The 19,930-nt window shown below is 45.6% G+C and overlaps 1 protein-coding gene across 2 annotated transcripts in view; it reads left to right on the top strand.

Moving 5' to 3' along the window:
* The window catches only part of GATA1 (GATA binding protein 1), a 33,410-nt gene extending 13,765 nt beyond the window's left edge, over positions 1-19,645 (top strand). The window contains exons 2-6 of one of the 2 annotated variants that reach the window (XM_063431816.1): positions 8,254-8,378; positions 11,176-11,532; positions 17,205-17,350; positions 18,193-18,318; positions 18,971-19,645. In XM_063431816.1, coding sequence (XP_063287886.1) covers positions 8,276-8,378; positions 11,176-11,532; positions 17,205-17,350; positions 18,193-18,318; positions 18,971-19,267 — 1,029 coding nt within the window. In that variant the 5' untranslated portion in view covers positions 8,254-8,275 and the 3' untranslated portion in view covers positions 19,268-19,645. Of the gene's footprint in view, positions 1-8,153; positions 8,379-11,175; positions 11,533-17,204; positions 17,351-18,192; positions 18,319-18,970 lie in introns of both variants that reach the window. The other variant, XM_063431817.1, reaches the window with a different exon arrangement.
* Positions 19,646-19,930: the final 285 nt, after the last annotated feature.

The raw sequence follows: 19,930 nt of genomic DNA, 5'->3' as shown, positions 1-19,930 counted from the left end.
CTCGATCACCCCTAGCTGTAACATTTCCGCTATTTCCTTTTCCATGTGAGCCCTGACGGCTTCAGGAACGCGGTACGGAGTCTGCCGCATGGGTAGCTGTCCTGGGGTTTCAACTCGGTGGGTGGCCAGCTGAGTGTACCCTGGTAAATTGGAGAAGGTAGCTCCTTTCGCTACGATCAACTCTTGTACCTGGGCACGCTCCTGTGGGCTTAGCCGCTCCCCCAGCTGAACCCCCTTGGAGGGCTCGGTCTGCTCCTCCGGTTCCAATAGGTCGGGTAGGGGTAAATTCTCCTGATCCTCCGAGGCTGAGGCGCATATCGCCGCCACGTCCTCTATCCTCTCATGGTAGGGTTTGAGCATGTTCACATGGAGCATGCGTCTCTTCCCTACCCCTGAGCAGGGGCCAATCACGTAGGTGGTGTCACACTTCTGTTCCACCACCTGGTATGGGCCTTGCCAGATGGCCTGCAGCTTGTCTGTGCGGACAGGTTTTAAAATCAAAACCTTCTGTCCCACCTGAAAGCTGCGGTCCCTGGCTCCCTTATCGTACCAACGGCGCTGGCGTTGCTGGGCCGCCTGAAGGTTGGTGCGCACCTCCTGAGTCAGCGCCTCCAGACGGTCCCTGAACTCCAGCACGTAGGATACGATAGGGGTTCCATCTGGGCTACTCTCTCCCTCCCAATGCTCTCTAATGAGATCTAATGGTCCCCGCACCCTCCTCCCGAATAACAATTCAAACGGGGAAAATCCGGTGGACTCTTGGGGTACCTCTCTATAGGCGAAAAGTAAATGGGGTAGAAAACGTTCCCAGTCTCGGTGTGCCTCCCCAAACGTACGGAGCATTTGCTTTAACGTACCATTAAATCTTTCGCATAAACCATTGGACTGGGGATGGTATGCGGAATTTATTATGGGCTTAATGCCACATATTTTCCATAGTTGCTGAGTGACCTCGGCGGTGAATTGGGTGCCCCTATCAGATATTATTTCTTGGGGAAACCCTACCCGGGAGAATATTTTCATCAATGCCTCGGCTACTGTCTCGGCATGGATATTTGAGATAGCTACGGCCTCGGGGTATCGGGTGGCATAGTCCACTACCGTCAAGATATACTTTTTACCGGAGGGACTGGGTTTGGATAGTGGCCCCACTATGTCTACGGCCACTCTACTGAACGGTTCGGAAATGATCGGGAGGGGACATAATTTCGCTTTGTGGCGGTCACCTCTTTTGCCTACTCGCTGACATATATCACAGGACGTGCAGTAGTGTCTCACATCTTTAGAAATCCCTGGCCAGAAAAATGCATGTGTCAATCTATATCGGGTGCGAGTCACCCCTAGATGTCCGGATAAGGGTATATCGTGCGCAATCTTAAGTAGCTCGGGCCGGTACTTTTGGGGAACCACTAACTGTTTGGTAGACACTGTGGCGGACCCCCCCACTCCTCGTTCTGCAATGCGATATAGTAGCCCTTTTTCCCACGTATACCGCTCCCCCTCTGTCCCCGCTTGGTCATTGCGTACCCTGTCCCTATACACCTGTAATGTGGGATCTGCTTTTACCTCGGCTTCAAACTTAGCTGGGGTATCCCAGGACATACGTATCGGGTGAGGGTCTTGGTCTCTTACCTGAGCCTCAGAGTGTGTAGGTGGAGCCGTGGTGCGGGCTTGTTGCCGGGTGGTGACTGGTTGTGCCTCTTGGTAGGGAGCTTGGGGAACAAAAGCAGAGGTCATCTGTCCTAGGTCATTCCCCAGTACCACATCCGCAGGTAGGTTTTGCATGAGACCTACTTCTACAACTCCCTCCCCCACACCCCAATTCAAATGTACTTTAGCAGTGGGCAAACGGTACACTGCTCCCCCTGCTACCCTCACGGCCACTGATCCCCCAGTGTGAGCGGTCCCGGAAACTAGGTGGGGTGCAATCAAAGTGAGGGTGGCTCCGGAATCGCGAAGCCCCTGTAACTCTTTCCCCTCCAGCGTTACCAGCTGCCGATGATGTTGTCTGTTGTCAGTAGCTCTGACCGACATCACCTCATGTAATACTCCTAGTGGTTCCTCCGGTTGTACACTCCACAGTTCTTGGGCCGCTGGTTCCCGCTGATAATAGTGGGCTGCAGCCCTTGGGGCTGGGTTTGGTCGGGCTTGGTTCCAGGTGGGTCTGCCCCGGTTTTGGGTGCATTCCCGGGCTATATGCCCCCACTGTTTGCAAGAGTGGCACTGGATATTGGCACGGCCGTTGTACCGGGAAGCCGGTGGTACATTCCCTGGGGCCGTGCGAAAAGGGGTTGTAGTGGGACTTGGGGTAATGGGAGTGCTGGGTGACCCCGTGGGTCGTGGGTAGCCCTTGGAGAGGGTTACCTGATGTCTCCTTGCGTCAAAATGCTGGTCGGCCAATTGTGCCGCCTCGGTTAGGGTGAGAGGTTTCCTGTCTCTTACCCATTCTTGGGTCATTGGAGCTAGTCCATCAAAAAATTGCTCCAGCAGTAGTAACTGCCGCAATCCTTCCATGGTCGTGGCTTGGCTCGCTTGTATCCACCCTTTGGATGCTTGGTCTAACTTGTGTGCCCACTCGGCATGTGAGTCTTTCTCTGGTTTCTTTAGGTCTCTAAATTTTCGCCGGTAGGCTTCTGGGGTGATGGCGTACCGGTCTAGTATCGCTCGTTTTACTTTCTCATAGTCCTTGCTGTCCTCGCTGGGTACAGCGCGGTATGCATCGGCTGCCCGCCCTGCTAGTCTGCTTGCCAGCAGGGGGACCCATGTGGGTCGTGCCAAGTCATGTAAATCACACAGCCTCTCAAAATCTTGTAAAAACCCATCGATTTCCTCCTTCTCCTCGCAAAATACTTTAAATGCTTGATAAGGAACTTTGGGTGGTACCTGGCTGTGTGATGACTCGGTCGTGGTCCCGGTCCGAGGGGTTGCATACTGTGGGCTGTGTGCCATCACGTACTCCTGCACATTCGCCATTACTAGGTTCATCATGTCCGCTGATATAGGCTGTGGTAAAAATGCCAGCCTGGTCCTCATTTCTCTCTCATAGAGCGTTTCTTCCATGACTACTGGGGGTGTAGCGCTGCGGGCTTGGTCTCCCTCCATTAGCTCGGCAATTAGTACAGCCTTAGGTTTGCTGCTGGCTACTTTACCCCTGGCTTCCAGTAGATCTTTTAGTGTCTGTTTCTTTAATTTAGAATAATCCGTCTCCATTCACTTCGGTAGTCGGTTCTTTCGTTGGGTTCTGCTTGCCATTCCCTTTTCCTCCTTCAGCAGTTACGATTTGCACGAATTGCGCTCTTTCGGCTGTAAGGTCGGATCCCGTCGCTTGCCACCAATTGTAGCGGAGGGCAGGTATTAAAGACCACAATCTCCGCTGGTTCCACGAGTACATCCACAGTCAGCGCTGAAGGGTAAGACAAATCCCCAAATCCTCCCAATAACCGGACGAAACACAGTCTGGGAGTCAACTAACTCGTTTTATTCACAGCTGGCATATTTATACAGTTCCCCATGCAAGGGGTTTCCAGACAGTAAATCCAGGGGATTTCTCCCATCATACATTGTAACTTTCCCAACAGGCTGTGCTGCACGAGAAGGATACACCCACTAAAATGGACGATTAAGTGGATTATCCCCTCGTGCAGCAGAACTGACAATCTATATTAAAATACGGTTTTCACATTTTATTCGGTAGATTTAAATGACCGAACGTTCGGCAGGTAGCTGGGGTCTGAGCGCACCTTTCGTGAGAATACCGCTCAGATCCCGGCGGAATTGACCGAACGCCGCACAAATATAACTTTACATAGAAGTTCCCCTCAATCTGTCGAACATATCCAGGGGAACGATTCTACCGAAAAACCGGGCTCCCGAATGGCTTGGAAGTGCAGCGGTGCTCGCATCATCGAGTAGCCGTTTTTGGTTCCAGGCACTCGACGACCAAGCACCGCTGCCAAATAGACGAATCCAAGATGGCCGACCGCCGCATGGTCGGTAGTCGAACGACGGCCACCCAGAATAGTCTATAATTACCGATTGCAACATTGTTGCAATCGGTTAACAATTGCCACACGACCCTAAGTGTGTGGTCTATCAGGGGAGCCCTTATTCGTTCGGCGAACGGCTTAAGTCACCGCTGTTCGTCGAACAAAGTCTTTGTATGCTGGTAGCTTACGGCTGCCAGCATGCGAATCGCCCTAACATAACACATACACAGCAAATATACATGGCACATAATACAGCCTCCAGACAACCTTCCCAGATTATAGTTCCACAGTGGCTAGGTTTGCCACAATTACTATGTTACTATGTTACTATATTCCAGGTTACCGTGTTACTATATTACTTGTTTACCGTGTTACTATATTACTATGTTACCATGTTACTACTATATTACCATGTTACTATATTACTATGTTACCATGTTACTATATTACCATGTTACTATATTACTATGTTACCATGTTACTATATTACCATGTTACTATATTCTATGTTACCATGTTACTATATTTTAGGTTACCGTGTTACTATGTTACCATGTTACTGTATTACTATGTTACAATGTTACTATATTACCATGTTACTATATTCTAGGTTACCGTGTTACTATGTTACCATGTTACCGTGTTACTATGTTACCATGTTACTATATTACCATGTTACTATATTCTAGGTTACCGTGTTACTATGTTACCATGTTACTATATTACCATGTTACTATATTCTAGGTTACCGTGTTACTATGTTACCATGTTACTATATTACCATGTTACTATATTCTAGGTTACCGTGTTACTATATTACTATGTTACCATGTTACTGTATTACTATGTTACCATGGTACTGTATTACTATGTTACCGTGTTACTATTTTACTATGTTACTATATTACTATGTTACCATGTTACTATATTCTAGGTTACCGTGTTACTATATTACTATGTTACCATGTTACTGTATTACTATGTTACCATGTTACTGTATTACTATGTTACCGTGTTACTATTTTACTATGTTACTATATTACTGTGGATTATACTACCTCTCCGCTACACATAGTAATACAGTAACATGGTAACATAGTAATATAGTAACATAGTAATAATGTTACTGTATTACTATGTTACTATGTTACCATGTTACTGTATTACTATGTTACCATGTTACTATATTACTATGTTACCATGTTACTGTATTACTATGTGTAGCGGAGAGGTAGTATAATCCACAGTATCTCCGCTGGGTAACAGGAACAGCATAAAATAATCTAGGTAAATAAATACAGCATACAATAATCCAGGTAAATAAATACGGCATACAATATTCCAGGTAAATAAATACAGCATACAATAATCCAGGTAAATAAATACAGCATACAATATTCCAGGTAAATAAATACAGCATACAATAATCCAGGTAAATAAATACAGCATACAATAATCCAGGTAAATAAATACAGCAGACAATAATCCCGGTAAATAAATACGGCATACAATAATCCAGGTAAATAAATACAGCATACAATAATCCAGGTAAATAAATACGGCATACAATAATCCAGGTAAATAAATACAGCATACAATAATCCCGGTAAATAAATACAGCATACAATAATCCAGGTAAATAAATACAGCATACAATAATCCAGGTAAATAAATACAGCATACAATAATCCAGGTAAATAAATACAGCATACAATAATCCAGGTAAATAAATACAGCATACAATAATCCAGGTAAATAAATACAGCATACAATAATCCCGGTAAATAAATACAGCATACAATAATCCAGGTAAATAAATACGGCATACAATAATCCAGGTAAATAAATACAGCATACAATAATCCAGGTAAATAAATACGGCATACAATAATCCCGGTAAATAAATACGGCATACAATAATCCAGGTAAATAAATACAGCATACAATAATCCAGGTAAATAAATACGGCATACAATAATCCAGGTAAATAAATACAGCAGACAATAATCCAGGTAAATAAATACAGCATACAATAATCCCGGTAAATAAATACAGCATACAATAATCCAGGTAAATAAATAGAGCATACAATAATCCAGGTAAATAAATACGGCATACAATAATCCAGGTAAATAAATACGGCATACAATAATCCCGGTAAATAAATACAGCATACAATAATCCCGGTAAATAAATACAGCATACAATAATCCAGGTAAATAAATACAGCATACAATAATCCAGGTAAATAAATACAGCATACAATAATCCAGGTAAATAAATACAGCATACAATAATCCAGGTAAATAAATACGGCATACAATAATCCAGGTAAATAAATACAGCATACAATAATCCCGGTAAATAAATAGAGCATACAATAATCCAGGTAAATAAATACAGCATACAATAATCCAGGTAAATAAATACAGCATACAATAATCCAGGTAAATAAATACGGCATACAATAATCCCGGTAAATAAATACGGCATACAATAATCCAGGTAAATAAATACGGCATACAATAATCCCGGTAAATAAATACGGCATACAATAATCCAGGTAAATAAATACGGCATACAATAATCCCGGTAAATAAATACGGCATACAATAATCCCGGTAAATAAATACGGCATACAATAATCCCGGTAAATAAATACGGCATACAATAATCCCGGTAAATAAATACGGCATACAATAATCCCGGTAAATAAATACGGCATACAATAATCCCGGTAAATAAATACAGCATACAATAATCCCGGTAAATAAATACGGCATACAATAATCCCGGTAAATAAATACAGCATACAATAATCCCGGTAAATAAATACAGCATACAATAATCCCGGTAAATAAATACGGCATACAATAATCCAGGTAAATAAATACGGCATACAATAATCCCGGTAAATAAATACGGCATACAATAATCCCGGTAAATAAATACGGCATACAATAATCCAGGTAAATAAATACGGCATACAATAATCCAGGTAAATAAATACAGCATACAATAATCCCGGTAAATAAATACAGCATACAATAATCCCGGTAAATAAATACAGCATACAATAATCCAGGTAAATAAATACAGCAGACAATAATCCAGGTAAATAAATACGGCATACAATAATCCAGGTAAATAAATACGGCATACAATAATCCAGGTAAATAAATACAGCATACAATAATCCCGGTAAATAAATACAGCATACAATAATCCCGGTAAATAAATACAGCATACAATAATCCAGGTAAATAAATACAGCAGACAATAATCCAGGTAAATAAATACGGCATACAATAATCCAGGTAAATAAATACAGCAGACAATAATCCCGCGTGAAGCATATTGGATCCGTGAATTAGACACTTTATACCCTCAACTATGATTATGATCTTAGCCCTCTAATCTGAGTATGTGATTTTAAAAAGAAACAAATATCTTTTTTTTTTTTCAATAATAATTTTATTTTATTTCACTTTTTGGTTTTTCCAGATTTTTTCAATCCATTTGGCGCTGGTATTTGGCTCATTGGGTTTTACACTGGGATCTTGACATTACTCTCAGTAATGCTCAATAGTGTGAAATGTCAGCTGTGTAACACTGTGTCGAGAGATGTCGTTAGTCAGGATAGCAGTTCTAGTCGGTTCATTCTGAGTTAAGTGTCTTCGTGTTCTTCCAGTTGCATGCCGTCTAGTCATCGAGATCCCTTTGAAATTTACTCCTCTATCTTTCTTGAATCTGTTCGGGTGTCGCCGTGTACAATTTTAACAAATTCGGTTTCCAATTGAGCACATTCAGCCGTAGTTGTAGCAAAAATTCTAAATTTAGGAGCATCCAACCCATTGAACATTTATTTAGGATCGCTTCCAACCTAGAACAATAACTCTTCCCTGAATAGAGTAGATTGTACGTGCATGTGCATGCCTCTCGGTAATCTTTGGCTTTTAGAATATTCTGCAATAGTGATACTATGGAATTTGTAACTCAAGTTTTTCTTTAAGCCTTTCTCTAAGGATTTGATCACAAAATCAGAACTTGGAGTCGGTATTTTTCTAATACTGGTATTTATTATCTTCTGGGCTTGTGCTGGCCCTTGGTTCAGTTAAGCACCCTGTCTTCAGTGTACTGAGCGTGGTTCTTTTTCCATTTTTGCAGTGAAACATACACTGTGATCATCTGGGACTGGGCTGGGACGGTGCCTGTTAGCCCAGCTCTGTCCTGGTTTATCCGTTATACCCTGTACTCTCTGTTCTAGGTTCCCGGGTATCACTAGCAAGATGGAGTACACAACACTGTCCGGGCACGAGTCCCTCCAACACTATACTGATTCGGCTCTGGCATCTCCAGCGGAGGAATCAGACTTCTTCTATGGAATGGGAGGTGAGGACCAACTGGCACAAGACACCTCCAACTCCCCTCTCTGTCACCCTTTACCGTACTTATATTTTTTACATTAATAGGATCTTTTGTCCCTTTGTAAGCTCCCTCAGTGCCGTATAAATTCCCCCCTTACTGTCACCTTCGGTCCTTTTCCCTAGTGTCACTGACATTCCCCCCTCACTGTCACCTTCGGTCCTTTTCCCCAGTGTTATTATTATTATTGTCATTTATATAGCGCCAACAGATTCCGTAGCGCTTTACAATATTATGAGAGGGGGGATTTAACTATAAATAGGACAATTACAAGAAAACTTACAGGAACGATAGGTTGAAGAGGACCCTGCTCAAACGAGCTTACAGTATAGGAGGTGGGGTATAAAACACATTAGGACAGGAAATCGCAATCAAATAAGGTGGGAGTGAAGCAGAGCTGGGGAGGAGAGAGTAGAGTGCTGCCCTTTAGGAGAGAGCAAGAGACAGGTATGTGAGGTAGAGGTTACTCTGGGAGGCCATAAGCTTTCCTAAAGAGATGGGTTTTAAGGCACTTCTTAAAGGACCACTATAGGCACCCAGACCACTTCAGCTTAATGAAGTGGTCTGGGTGTCGGGTCCAGCTAGGTTTAACCCTTTTTGCTGTAAACATAGCAGTTTCAGAGAAACTGCTATGTTTACCTATGGGTTAATCCAGCCTCTAGTGACTGTCTCTGACAGCCGCTAGAGGCGCTTCCGCACTTCTCACTGTGATTTTCACAGTGAGAAGACCCCAGTGTCCATAGGAAAGCAGCCAGAGACGTCAGAAGAGGGAGGAGAGTCCCAGCGCCGAGGGAGCCCGGCGCTGGAAAAAAGGTAAGGGATTAACCCCTTCCTAACACTTCAGCGCCACGGAAGTGGGACCCTGAGGGTGGGGGCACCTTCAGGGCACTATAGTGCCAGGAAAAAGAGTTTGTTTTCCTGGCACTATAGTGGTCCTTTAAAGGATTGAAGACTAGGGGAGAGTCTGATGGCGGTAGGCAGGCTATTCCATAGGAAGGGAGCCGCCCGCGAGAAGTCCTGCAAGTGTGAGTTGGCCGTATGGGTGCGAACGGACAGGAGAAGGTCACGGGCAGAGCGGAGAGACCAAGAAGGGGCCTACCTATGGATCTGTGAAGAGATATAAGTGGGGCTAGAGTTGTTCGGTGCTTTATAGGTATGGGTTAGCATTTAGAATTGACTCCTATAGGATACAGGATGTAAGGACTGATAGAGGGGTGAGGTGTGAGAGGACCGACTGGATAGGAAAATAAGTCTGGCGACAGCATTCATTACAGACTGTAGCGGGGCAATACGGCTTTTGGGAAGACCAATTAGAAGAGGGTTACAAAAATCTATGTGGTAAATTACTAGAGCATGGACAAGCTCCTTGGTAGCATCTTGCATAAGAAAGGGGCGGGTGGGGTCTATATTTGTAAGATGGAATCTACAGGATTTGGCAACGAACTGGATGTGAGGCTCAAAGGCTCAGAGTCAAGTATGATGCCAAGACAGCGCGCTTGCAAGGATGGACTGATGTGGATACCACTGTCGTGAAAGGAGAGCAAAAGAGGACGATCAGTTTTAGGAGGAGGAAAGACAAGGAGCTCAGTCTTAGAGAGATTTAGTTTCAGAAAGCGGGAGGACATCCAGTCAGAGTTGGAGGAAAGGCAAGCAGTAACACATTGCAGGACAGCAGGGGAGAGGTCCGGGGAGGAGAGATATAGCTGGGTGTCATAAATGTACAGGTGGTAGTGGAATCCAAATGAGGCAATAAGTTTTACAATAGAGGTAGTATAAAGAAAAAATAGAAGTGGACCAAGGACAGAGCCTTGGTGGACTCCAACTGAGACAGGACGAGTGGTGGAGGTATAATTAGAAAAGGAGACAATGAATGAGCATTGGGAGAGAGAGGAGGAAAACCAAGAAAGGACAGTGTCACACGGGTAAAGACGAGTCTTTCTAGAAGCTTTGATGAGAAAGGGAGCAGGGATATGGGACGATAGTTAGAGGGGGAGGATGGGTCAAGAGATGTTTTTTTCAGGATAGGTACTACAGTGGCATGTTTAAGGTTAGCAGGGACAACACCAGAAGAGAGAGAGCAGTTGAAGATGTGTGTTAAGGAAGGCACAAGACAAGGGGAGAGAGATCTGATAAGGTGAGATGGGACAGGATCGAGCAGGCAAGTGGTGGGGTGAGAGGAAAGGAAAAGCACAGCCACCTCTTATTCAGTAGTTACTGACATTCCCCCCTCACTGTCACTTTCTGTCCTTTTCCCCATTGTCAAAGACATTCCCGACTCACTGTCACCTTCTGTCCTTTTCCCAGTGTCACTGACATTCCCCCCTCACTGTCACTTTCTGTCCTTTTCCCCAGTGTCTCCGACATTTCCCCCTCACTGTCACTTTCTGTCCTTTTCCCCAGTGTCTCCGACATTTCCCCCTCACTGTCACTTTCTGTCCTTTTCCCCAGTGTCTCCGACATTTCCCCCTCACTGTCACTTTCTGTCCTTTTTCCCAGTTTCACCGACATTTCCCCCTCACTGTCACTTTCTGTCCTTTTTCCCAGTGTCACCGACATTCCCCCCTCACTGTCACTTTTTGTCCTTTTTCCCAGTGTCACCGACATTCCCTTCTCACTGTCACCTTCTGTCCTTTCCCCAGTGTCACCGACATTCCTCCCTCACTGTCACCTTCTGTCCTTTTTCCCGGTGTCTCTGACTTTCAGTCCTTTTCCCCATTGTCACTGACATTCCCTCCTCACTGTCAACTTATTTTCTTTCCTTCAGTGCCACAGACATTCCCCCCTCACTGGCCGGAGATGGGTTCCGGACTCTCTCACAGTATTGCTGCATATGGCAGAAGCCCTGGGACGTTCCCGCTGTATCAGTCAAGTGTTTCTCCTTTGGGCACCCTGTCCTCACCCCCATTGTATACCTCTGCCTCATTTCTGCTAAGCTCAGCTCCCCCAACTGAGCCTGATGGAAGCCCAAAGTTCCTGGAGACACTGAAGACAGAGAGGATGAGCCCCTTGACACCTGATCTTCTGACCCTTGAGCCAAGAAGCCCCAGTAGCCAAAACCTACCTCAGATGGGGTACATTACAGGGATGCAGGATTTCAACAGTGGATATTTCCAAGGCACAGGTAATGATGGTGGTGGTATGTACCTGGGAAATTAAAGGACCACTATAGGCACCAAGACCACTTCAGCTCAATGAAGTGGTCTGGGTGCCAGGTCCATCTAGGGTTAACCCTGCAGCTGTAAACATAGCAATTTCACAGAAACTGCTATGTTTACACTAGGGTTAATCCAGCCTCTAGTGACTGTCTCATTGACAGCCACTAGAGGCGCTTCCGCGATTCTCACTGTGAAAATCACAGTGAGAAGACACTGAACGTCGATTGAGAAACGCTTTCCAATGGGCGGTTTGCAAGCGCATTCAGAGCTGACGTCGGAAGAGGGAGGAGAGTTCCCCAGCGCCGAGGGAGCCCAGCGCTGGAGAAAGGTAAGAGTTTAACCCCTTCAGCCCCCTTGAATACAACGGGAGTGGAACCCTTAGGGTGGGGGGGGGGCCTAAAGACCCTATAGTGCCAGGAAAACGAGTTTGTTTTCCTGGCACTATAGTGGTCCTTTAACAATGGTGGGATAATAATGATGAGGATGTTATGTTCCTGGGATACTACAGGTGGTGGGGGATGATAATGATAGGGATGGTATGTTCCTGGGATACTACAGGTGGTGGGGGATGATAATGATAGGGATGGCATGTTCCTGGGATATTAATGGTGGGGGGATGATAATGATAGGGATGGTATGTTCCTGAGATATTAATGGTGGGGGGATGATAATGATAGGGATGGTATGTTCCTGAGATATTAATGGTGGGGGGGATGATAATGATGGGGATGACATGTTCCTGGGATATTAATGGTGGGGGGATGATAATGATAGGGATGGCATGTTCCAGGGATATTAATGGTGGGAGGGATGATAATGATGGGGATGGTATGTTCCTGGGATATTAATGGTGGGGGGATGATAATGATAGGGATGGTATGTTCCTGAGATATTAATGGTGGGAGGGATGATAATGATAGGGATGGTATGTTCCTGAGATATTAATGGTGGGGGGATGATAATGATAGGGATGGTATGTTCCTGGGATATTAATGGTGGGAGGGATGATAATGATAGGGATGGTATGTTCCTGAGATATTAATGGTGGGGGGATGATAATGATAGGGATGGTATGTTCCTGAGATATTAATGGTGGGGGGATGATAATGATAGGGATGGTATGTTCCTGGGATATTAATGGTGGGAGGGATGATAATGATATGGATGGTATGTTCCTGAGATATTAATGGTGGGGGGATGATAATGATAGGGATGGTATGTTCCTGAGATATTAATGGTGGGAGGGATGATAATGATAGGGATGGTATGTTCCTGAGATATTAATGGTTGGGGGATGATAATGATAGGGATGGTATGTTCCTGGGATATTAATGGTTGGGGGATGATAATGATAGGGATGGTATGTTCCTGGGATATTAATGGTTGGGGGATGATAATGATAGGGATGGTATGTTCCTGGGATATTAATGGTGGGGGGATGATAATGATGGGGATGGTATGTTCCTGGGATATTAATGGTGGGGGGATGATAATGATGGGGATGACATGTTCCTGGGATATTAATGGTGGGGGGATGATAATGATAGGGATGGCATGTTCCTGGGATATTAATGGTGGGAGGGATGATAATGATGGGGATGGTATGTTCCTGGGATATTAATGGTGGGGGGATGATAATGATAGGGATGGTATGTTCCTGAGATATTAATGGTGGGAGGGATGATAATGATAGGGATGGTATGTTCCTGAGATATTAATGGTGGGGGGGTGATAATGATAGGGATGGTATGTTCCTGGGATATTAATGGTGGGAGGGATGATAATGATAGGGATGGTATGTTCCTGAGATATTAATGGTGGGGGGATGATAATGATAGGGATGGTATGTTCCTGAGATATTAATGGTGGGGGGATGATAATGATAGGGATGGTATGTTCCTGGGATATTAATGGTGGGAGGGATGATAATGATAGGGATGGTATGTTCCTGAGATATTAATGGTGGGAGGGATGATAATGATAGGGATGGTATGTTCCTGAGATATTAATGGTGGGGGGATGATAATGATAGGGATGGTATGTTCCTGTGATATTAATGGTGGGAGGGATGATAATGATAGGGATGGTATGTTCCTGGGATATTAATGGTGGGGGGGATGATAATGATGGGGATGACATGTTCCTGAGATATTAATGGTGGGGGGATGATAATGATGGGGATGGTATGTTCCTGGGATATTAATGGTGGGGGGATGATAATGATAGGGATGGTATGTTCCTGGGATATTAATGGTGGGAGGGATGATAATGATAGGGATGGTATGTTCCTGAGATATTAATGGTGGGGGGGATGATAATGATAGGGATGGTATGTTCCTGAGATATTAATGGTGGGAGGGATGATAATGATATGGATGGTATGTTCCTGAGATATTAATGGTTGGGGGATGATAATGATAGGGATGGTATGTTCCTGGCATATTAATGGTTGGGGGATGATAATGATAGGGATGGTATGTTCCTGGGATATTAATGGTTGGGGGATGATAATGATAGGGATGGTATGTTCCTGGGATATTAATGGTGGTGGTGGTGGTGGTGGGGGGGGTGATAATGATAGGGATGGTATGTTCCTGGGATATTAATGGTGGGGGGATGATAATGATGGGGATGGTATGTTCCTGTGATATTAATGGTGGTGGTGGTGGTGGGGGGGGGGGTGATAATGAAAGGGATGGTATGTTCCTGGGATATTAATGGTGGGGGGATGATAATGATAGGGATGGTATGTTCCTGAGATATTAATGGTGGGAGGGATGATAATGATAGGGATGGTATGTTCCTGAGATATTAATGGTGGGGGGATGATAATGATGGGGATGGTATGTTCCTGAGATATTAATGGTGGGGGGATGATAATGATGGGGATGGTATGTTCCTGAGATATTAATGGTGGGAGGGATGATAATGATAGGGATGGTATGTTCCTGGGATATTAATGGTGGGGGGATGATAATGATGGGGATGGTATGTTCCTGTGATATTAATGGTGGGGGGATGATAATGATAGGGATGGTATGTTCCTGTGATATTAATGGTGGGAGGGATGATAATGATAGGGATGGTATGTTCCTGAGATATTAATGGTGGGAGGGATGATAATGATAGGGATGGTATGTTCCTGAGATATTAATGGTGGGAGGGATGATAATGATAGGGATGGTATGTTCCTGAGATATTAATGGTGGGAGGGATGATAATGATAGGGATGGTATGTTCCTGTGATATTAATGGTGGGAGGGATGATAATGATAGGGATGGTATGTTCCTGGGATATTAATGGTGGGGGGGATGATAATGATGGGGATGACATGTTCCTGAGATATTAATGGTGGGGGGATGATAATGATGGGGATGGTATGTTCCTGGGATATTAATGGTGGGGGGATGATAATGATAGGGATGGTATGTTCCTGGGATATTAATGGTGGGAGGGATGATAATGATAGGGATGGTATGTTCCTGGGATATTAATGGTGGGAGGGATGATAATGATAGGGATGGTATGTTCCTGAGATATTAATGGTGGGGGGATGATAATGATGGGGATGGTATGTTCCTGAGATATTAATGGTGGGGGGATGATAATGATAGGGATGGTATGTTCCTGGGATATTAATGGTGGGAGGGATGATAATGATAGGGATGGTATGTTCCTGGGATATTAATGGTGGGGGGATGATAATGATAGGGATGGTATGTTCCTGGGATATTAATGGTGGGAGGGATGATAATGATGGGGATGGTATGTTCCTGGGATATTAATGGTGGGAGGGATGATAATGATGGGGATGGTATGTTCCTGGGATATTAATGGTGGGAGGGATGATAATGATGGGGATGGTATGTTCCTGAGAGATTAATGGTGGTGGGGGGGGGGGTGATAATGATAGGGATGGTATGTTCCTGTGATATTAATGGTGGTCAGCGATGATAATGATGGAGATGGTATGTTCCTGGGATATTAATGGTGGGAGGGATGATAATGATGGGGATGGTATGTTCCTGGGATATTAATGGTGGGAGGGATGATAATGATGGGGATGGTATGTTCCTGTGATATTAATGGTGGTCAGCGATGATAATGATGGAGATGGTATGTTCATGGGATATTAATGGTGGTCAGCGATGATAATGATGGGGATGGTATGTTCCTGGGATATTAATGGTGGGGGGATGATAACGCTGGGGATGGTATGTTCCTGGGATATTAACGGTGGGGGGATGACAATGATGGGACTGTATAATCCTGAGATATTAAGGATGGGGGGATGATATGTTCTTGGGATGGTGTGGATGATAATGGTGGGGATCGTATGTTCCTCGAATATTATCAGTGATAGTGGGATAACTATGATGGGTATGGTATGTGTGATGAACTGAACCTCGTCACGGGTTCTTGGAGTTGCCTGCTGGCCAGCCTCTTGCCTCAGGACTATGGGCCCTGCAAAATACCTTGCCCAATGCACTTTAAAAGGCTCTGTTCATGTGCGTTATGTACTTTTGAGACCGACCGTTAGCCCTGATTCCCTGAAACTGTTTTGGGCATAGGACCATGTGCACGGTCGGTCAAAATTATGACTTCCATGGAAATCCTGAACCCCTGAATCAGGGGCTGTCAGGGGATGTAACTTTTGTGGGGTTTCCATGGGTTTTTGGGGTACTTTCAGGGTGTTGTTAAAAGTTGTGTTTTTTGTGCCTAGAGATAATTGAGTTAGTTCAGTTCCTGACTCAATTATCTCCCAGGCATAGGGGAGGGATTGTCTTGTTTTGTATGGGAGTGTCCTGGACCAGAGAGCCAATGCAATTGTGTGTATGTTTTTACTATAGTCTACTCTCAGGTCCAAGGGGGGAGTGCCTCTTGCACGGGGACTGTCATAAAAGGTCAGTTGTGGCTGCCATTAAACAGAACAGTTTACCCCTTCATGAAGTCTTGGCTTATGTTTGGAGGATTCGAGAACTACACTCTGGGGATTGCTATAATAACTATACTCCATTGGATCACAACGATTGCTCTTGTAAGTGCAGCCTGCTTCGCTCTCTGGACTAGGAGAGGTCTACCCACTGGAAGCTGGATCTTGGGTCCAGGGTGGGTGGAGGACAGCGAGACACCAACCAAGCTGCTGCTTTTTTGGGGGTTTACGGTGGTTATGGTGTTCCAGTGCAGTGCTTATGGTGCTCGCAAGTAGTACTAGGAAGCAGTGACTGACGGAGGTACCCAGTCAGGGTGCCAGGCGGTCCGTCATAGTATGTTCCTGGAATATTAACGGTGGGGGGATGGTAATGATGGGTATTGTATGTACCTGGGATATTAACAGTGGGGGGATGATAATGAGGGAAAGGTATGTTCCTGAGATATTAAAGGTGGGTGGATAATAATGATTGGGATGGTAGGGACCTGGGATATTAATGGTGGGGGGTGATAATGATGGGGTGGTATGTACCTGGGATATTAGTGGTGAGGGGATAATAAATATGGGATAGTGGTGAAGGTAAGCGTGGCTGGAAACCTGGGATAGTGGTGAAGGTAAGCGTGGCTGGAAACCTGGGATAGTGGTGAAGGTAAGCGTGGCTGGATCAAGTGGAGATACTAAAAATATATCTTGTTGCTCTGCAGAGGACCGTGAGTGTGTGAACTGTGGGGCCACTGTGACTCCCCTCTGGAGACGCGATGTAAGCGGTCACTATCTGTGCAATGCCTGTGGCCTATATCACAAGATGAATGGACAGAACCGTCCCCTAATCCGACCCAAGAAGCGCCTGGTATGAACGATACAGAAAGTGCACACTTTCCACAGGAGACACATGATTTGGGAGCGAGGGGGCAGGGCTGTACACTCTGGGGGGTAGGGGGGCTGCACACTCTGATGAGTAAAGGGGAGGTGTTGCACACTGATGAGTAAAGGTGAGGAGTTGCACACTCTGGTGAGTGAGGAGTGCACACTCTGGTGAGGAAAGGGGAGGGGTTGCAAACTCTGGGGAGGGAGGGATTGCACACTCTGGGGAGATGGGGAGGGGTTGCACACTCTGGGGAGATGGGGAGGGGTTGCACACGTTGGGGAGATGGGGAGGCAGAGGTTGCACACTCTGGGGAGGGAGGGCTTGCACACTTTGGGGAGATGGGGAGGGCTTGCACACTTTGTGGAGATGGGGAGGTGTTGCACACTTTGGGGAGGGAGGGGTTGCACACTCTGGGGAGGGAGGGGTTGCACACTTTGGGGAGATGGGGAGGTGTTGCACACTCTGGGGAGGGAGGGGTTGCACACTTTGGGGAGATGGGGAGGGGTTGCACACTTTGGGGAGATGGGGAGGGGTTGCACACTTTGGGGAGATGGGGAGGAAGGGGTTGCACACTCTGGGGAGGGAGATGGAGGTAAATTAAACACTCTGTACATTAGACACATGGTACTAAGAGCGTACACGTCTCCTTTTTCCCTTATTTGTTTTACATCTGACTATTTTTATAATAGTATTAATAATAATAATAATAATATCTCTCCTTCCTCACCCTTTTCTCCTCTAACCCTGTAATTTGACAAACCCCGTCATTTATTGCATTTTGTAAAAATATCAGTATTAGAATATTTAATGTCTCTGTCCTGCAGATCATCAGTAAGAGGGCCGGGACGCAGTGCAGTAACTGCCACACAACCACCACCACCCTGTGGAGACGCAACGCAAGCGGGGACCCTGTGTGCAATGCCTGCGGACTGTACTACAAGCTGCACAATGTAAGAACTGGCTAACCCCCTCTACTTGGCTTACCGCCTTACCCTCCCACACACCTGATTAACCCCTCTACCTGGCTTACCCATCCACCCCACCTGATTAACCCCCTCTACCTGGCTTTCCCAGCCACCTCACCTGATTAGCCCCCTCTACCTGGCTAAACCCCCAACTGGGCTAAATCTCCCCCCAACCTGATTAGCCCCCTCTACCTGGCTTTCCCATCCACCTCACCTGATTAGCCCCCTCTACCTGGCTAAACCCCCAACTGGGCTAAATCTCCCCCCAACCTGATTAGCCCCCTCTACCTGGCTTTCCCATCCACCTCACCTGATTAGCCCCCTCTACCTGGCTAAACCCCCAACTGGGCTAAATCTCCCCCCAACCTGATTAGCCCCCTCTACCTGGCTTTCTCATCCACCCCACCTGATTAGCCCCCTCTACCTGGCTAAATCCCCGCCCCCAACTGATTAACCCCCTCTACCTGGCTAAATCCCCCAACTGGGCTAAATCCCTCCCCCACCTGACTAATCCCCTCTACCTGGCTAAATGTCCCCACTCTGTATTGTGCGTATCCGGTAACATTTTCTATGTTTAGTTTTGTTGGTGTAAGAAGATATGGGTTGACAGTAAAGTTAGGTTCTTTCTCTGTTGTAGGTTAATCGTCCTCTGACAATGAAAAAAGATGGAATTCAGACGCGGAATCGTAAGGTAACCAACAAGTCCAAAAAGAAGAAGCAAGGGGAAAATGCTTTTGAACTACCGAAGGGGGCCAGCGAGGAGCCTGGCCTGTACTCCCTTGGGTCCCTTTTCCTTTCTGGAGGAATTTCTTCCATGGGACACCTAATGCCAGGTTCTCCTCAACCTCACATGATGACACCAAGAGTTCAACATTCTCCACCTCTCGCCTACCGACCGCACATGATGTCAGGAGCCTCATCAGCTCTCGGCTAAAGAATTGGAGGAGCATCCTGGCACGCTTCTCGCACAATGCCACCTGCAGCGCCTCCCCTTTGCCACTGTGACACGTGCCATGTGTCCAATTCTGCCCCTGGCGGTCACAAATGCAGTAAAAGTTCCTGTCGTCTGCCCATGTGTGCCACATATTACTACTGCTTGGTGACTCGTGGTAACATGTACGGCTTTGCACACCGTGATACTGACTGGAAAGAGATTAAACTATCATTTTTACTGTATTCCCAGCTCCCCACGTACCAACTGCCTTCACACCTGCCAAAAGGAACTTAATAATAGGCCAGTGACTGTAACCAGGAGCCCTCTACCCCAACCCCATTATCACCAGCTGTGCCATCTCTACAGATATCCCTTGCCACTTAACCCCTTAAGGACCAAACTTCTGGAATAAAAGGGAATCATGACATGTCACACATGTCATGTGTCTTTAAGGGGTTAAAGACACCTCTTACCACCCTCCGCCCACTATAATGTCCATTTCTGAGAGGGGAGTGTGCCTTGCTGGATGTACAGTGAATGTCATCACTGGCTAGAATTAGGAACCCAGTGAAATGATTCCTGCAGAAGGAGTGGAGATGTACAGGCATTGTATCCCCCAGGGTAACCACTTTATATACAGTCATGGGAAAAAGAAAGTACACC

This window comes from Pelobates fuscus, chromosome 9 (assembly GCF_036172605.1).
Source record: "Pelobates fuscus isolate aPelFus1 chromosome 9, aPelFus1.pri, whole genome shotgun sequence".
Lineage (NCBI taxonomy): Eukaryota > Metazoa > Chordata > Amphibia > Anura > Pelobatidae > Pelobates > Pelobates fuscus.
Note: the sequence above shows the minus strand (reverse complement) of the source record. Positions and strands in the feature narration are given on the sequence as shown.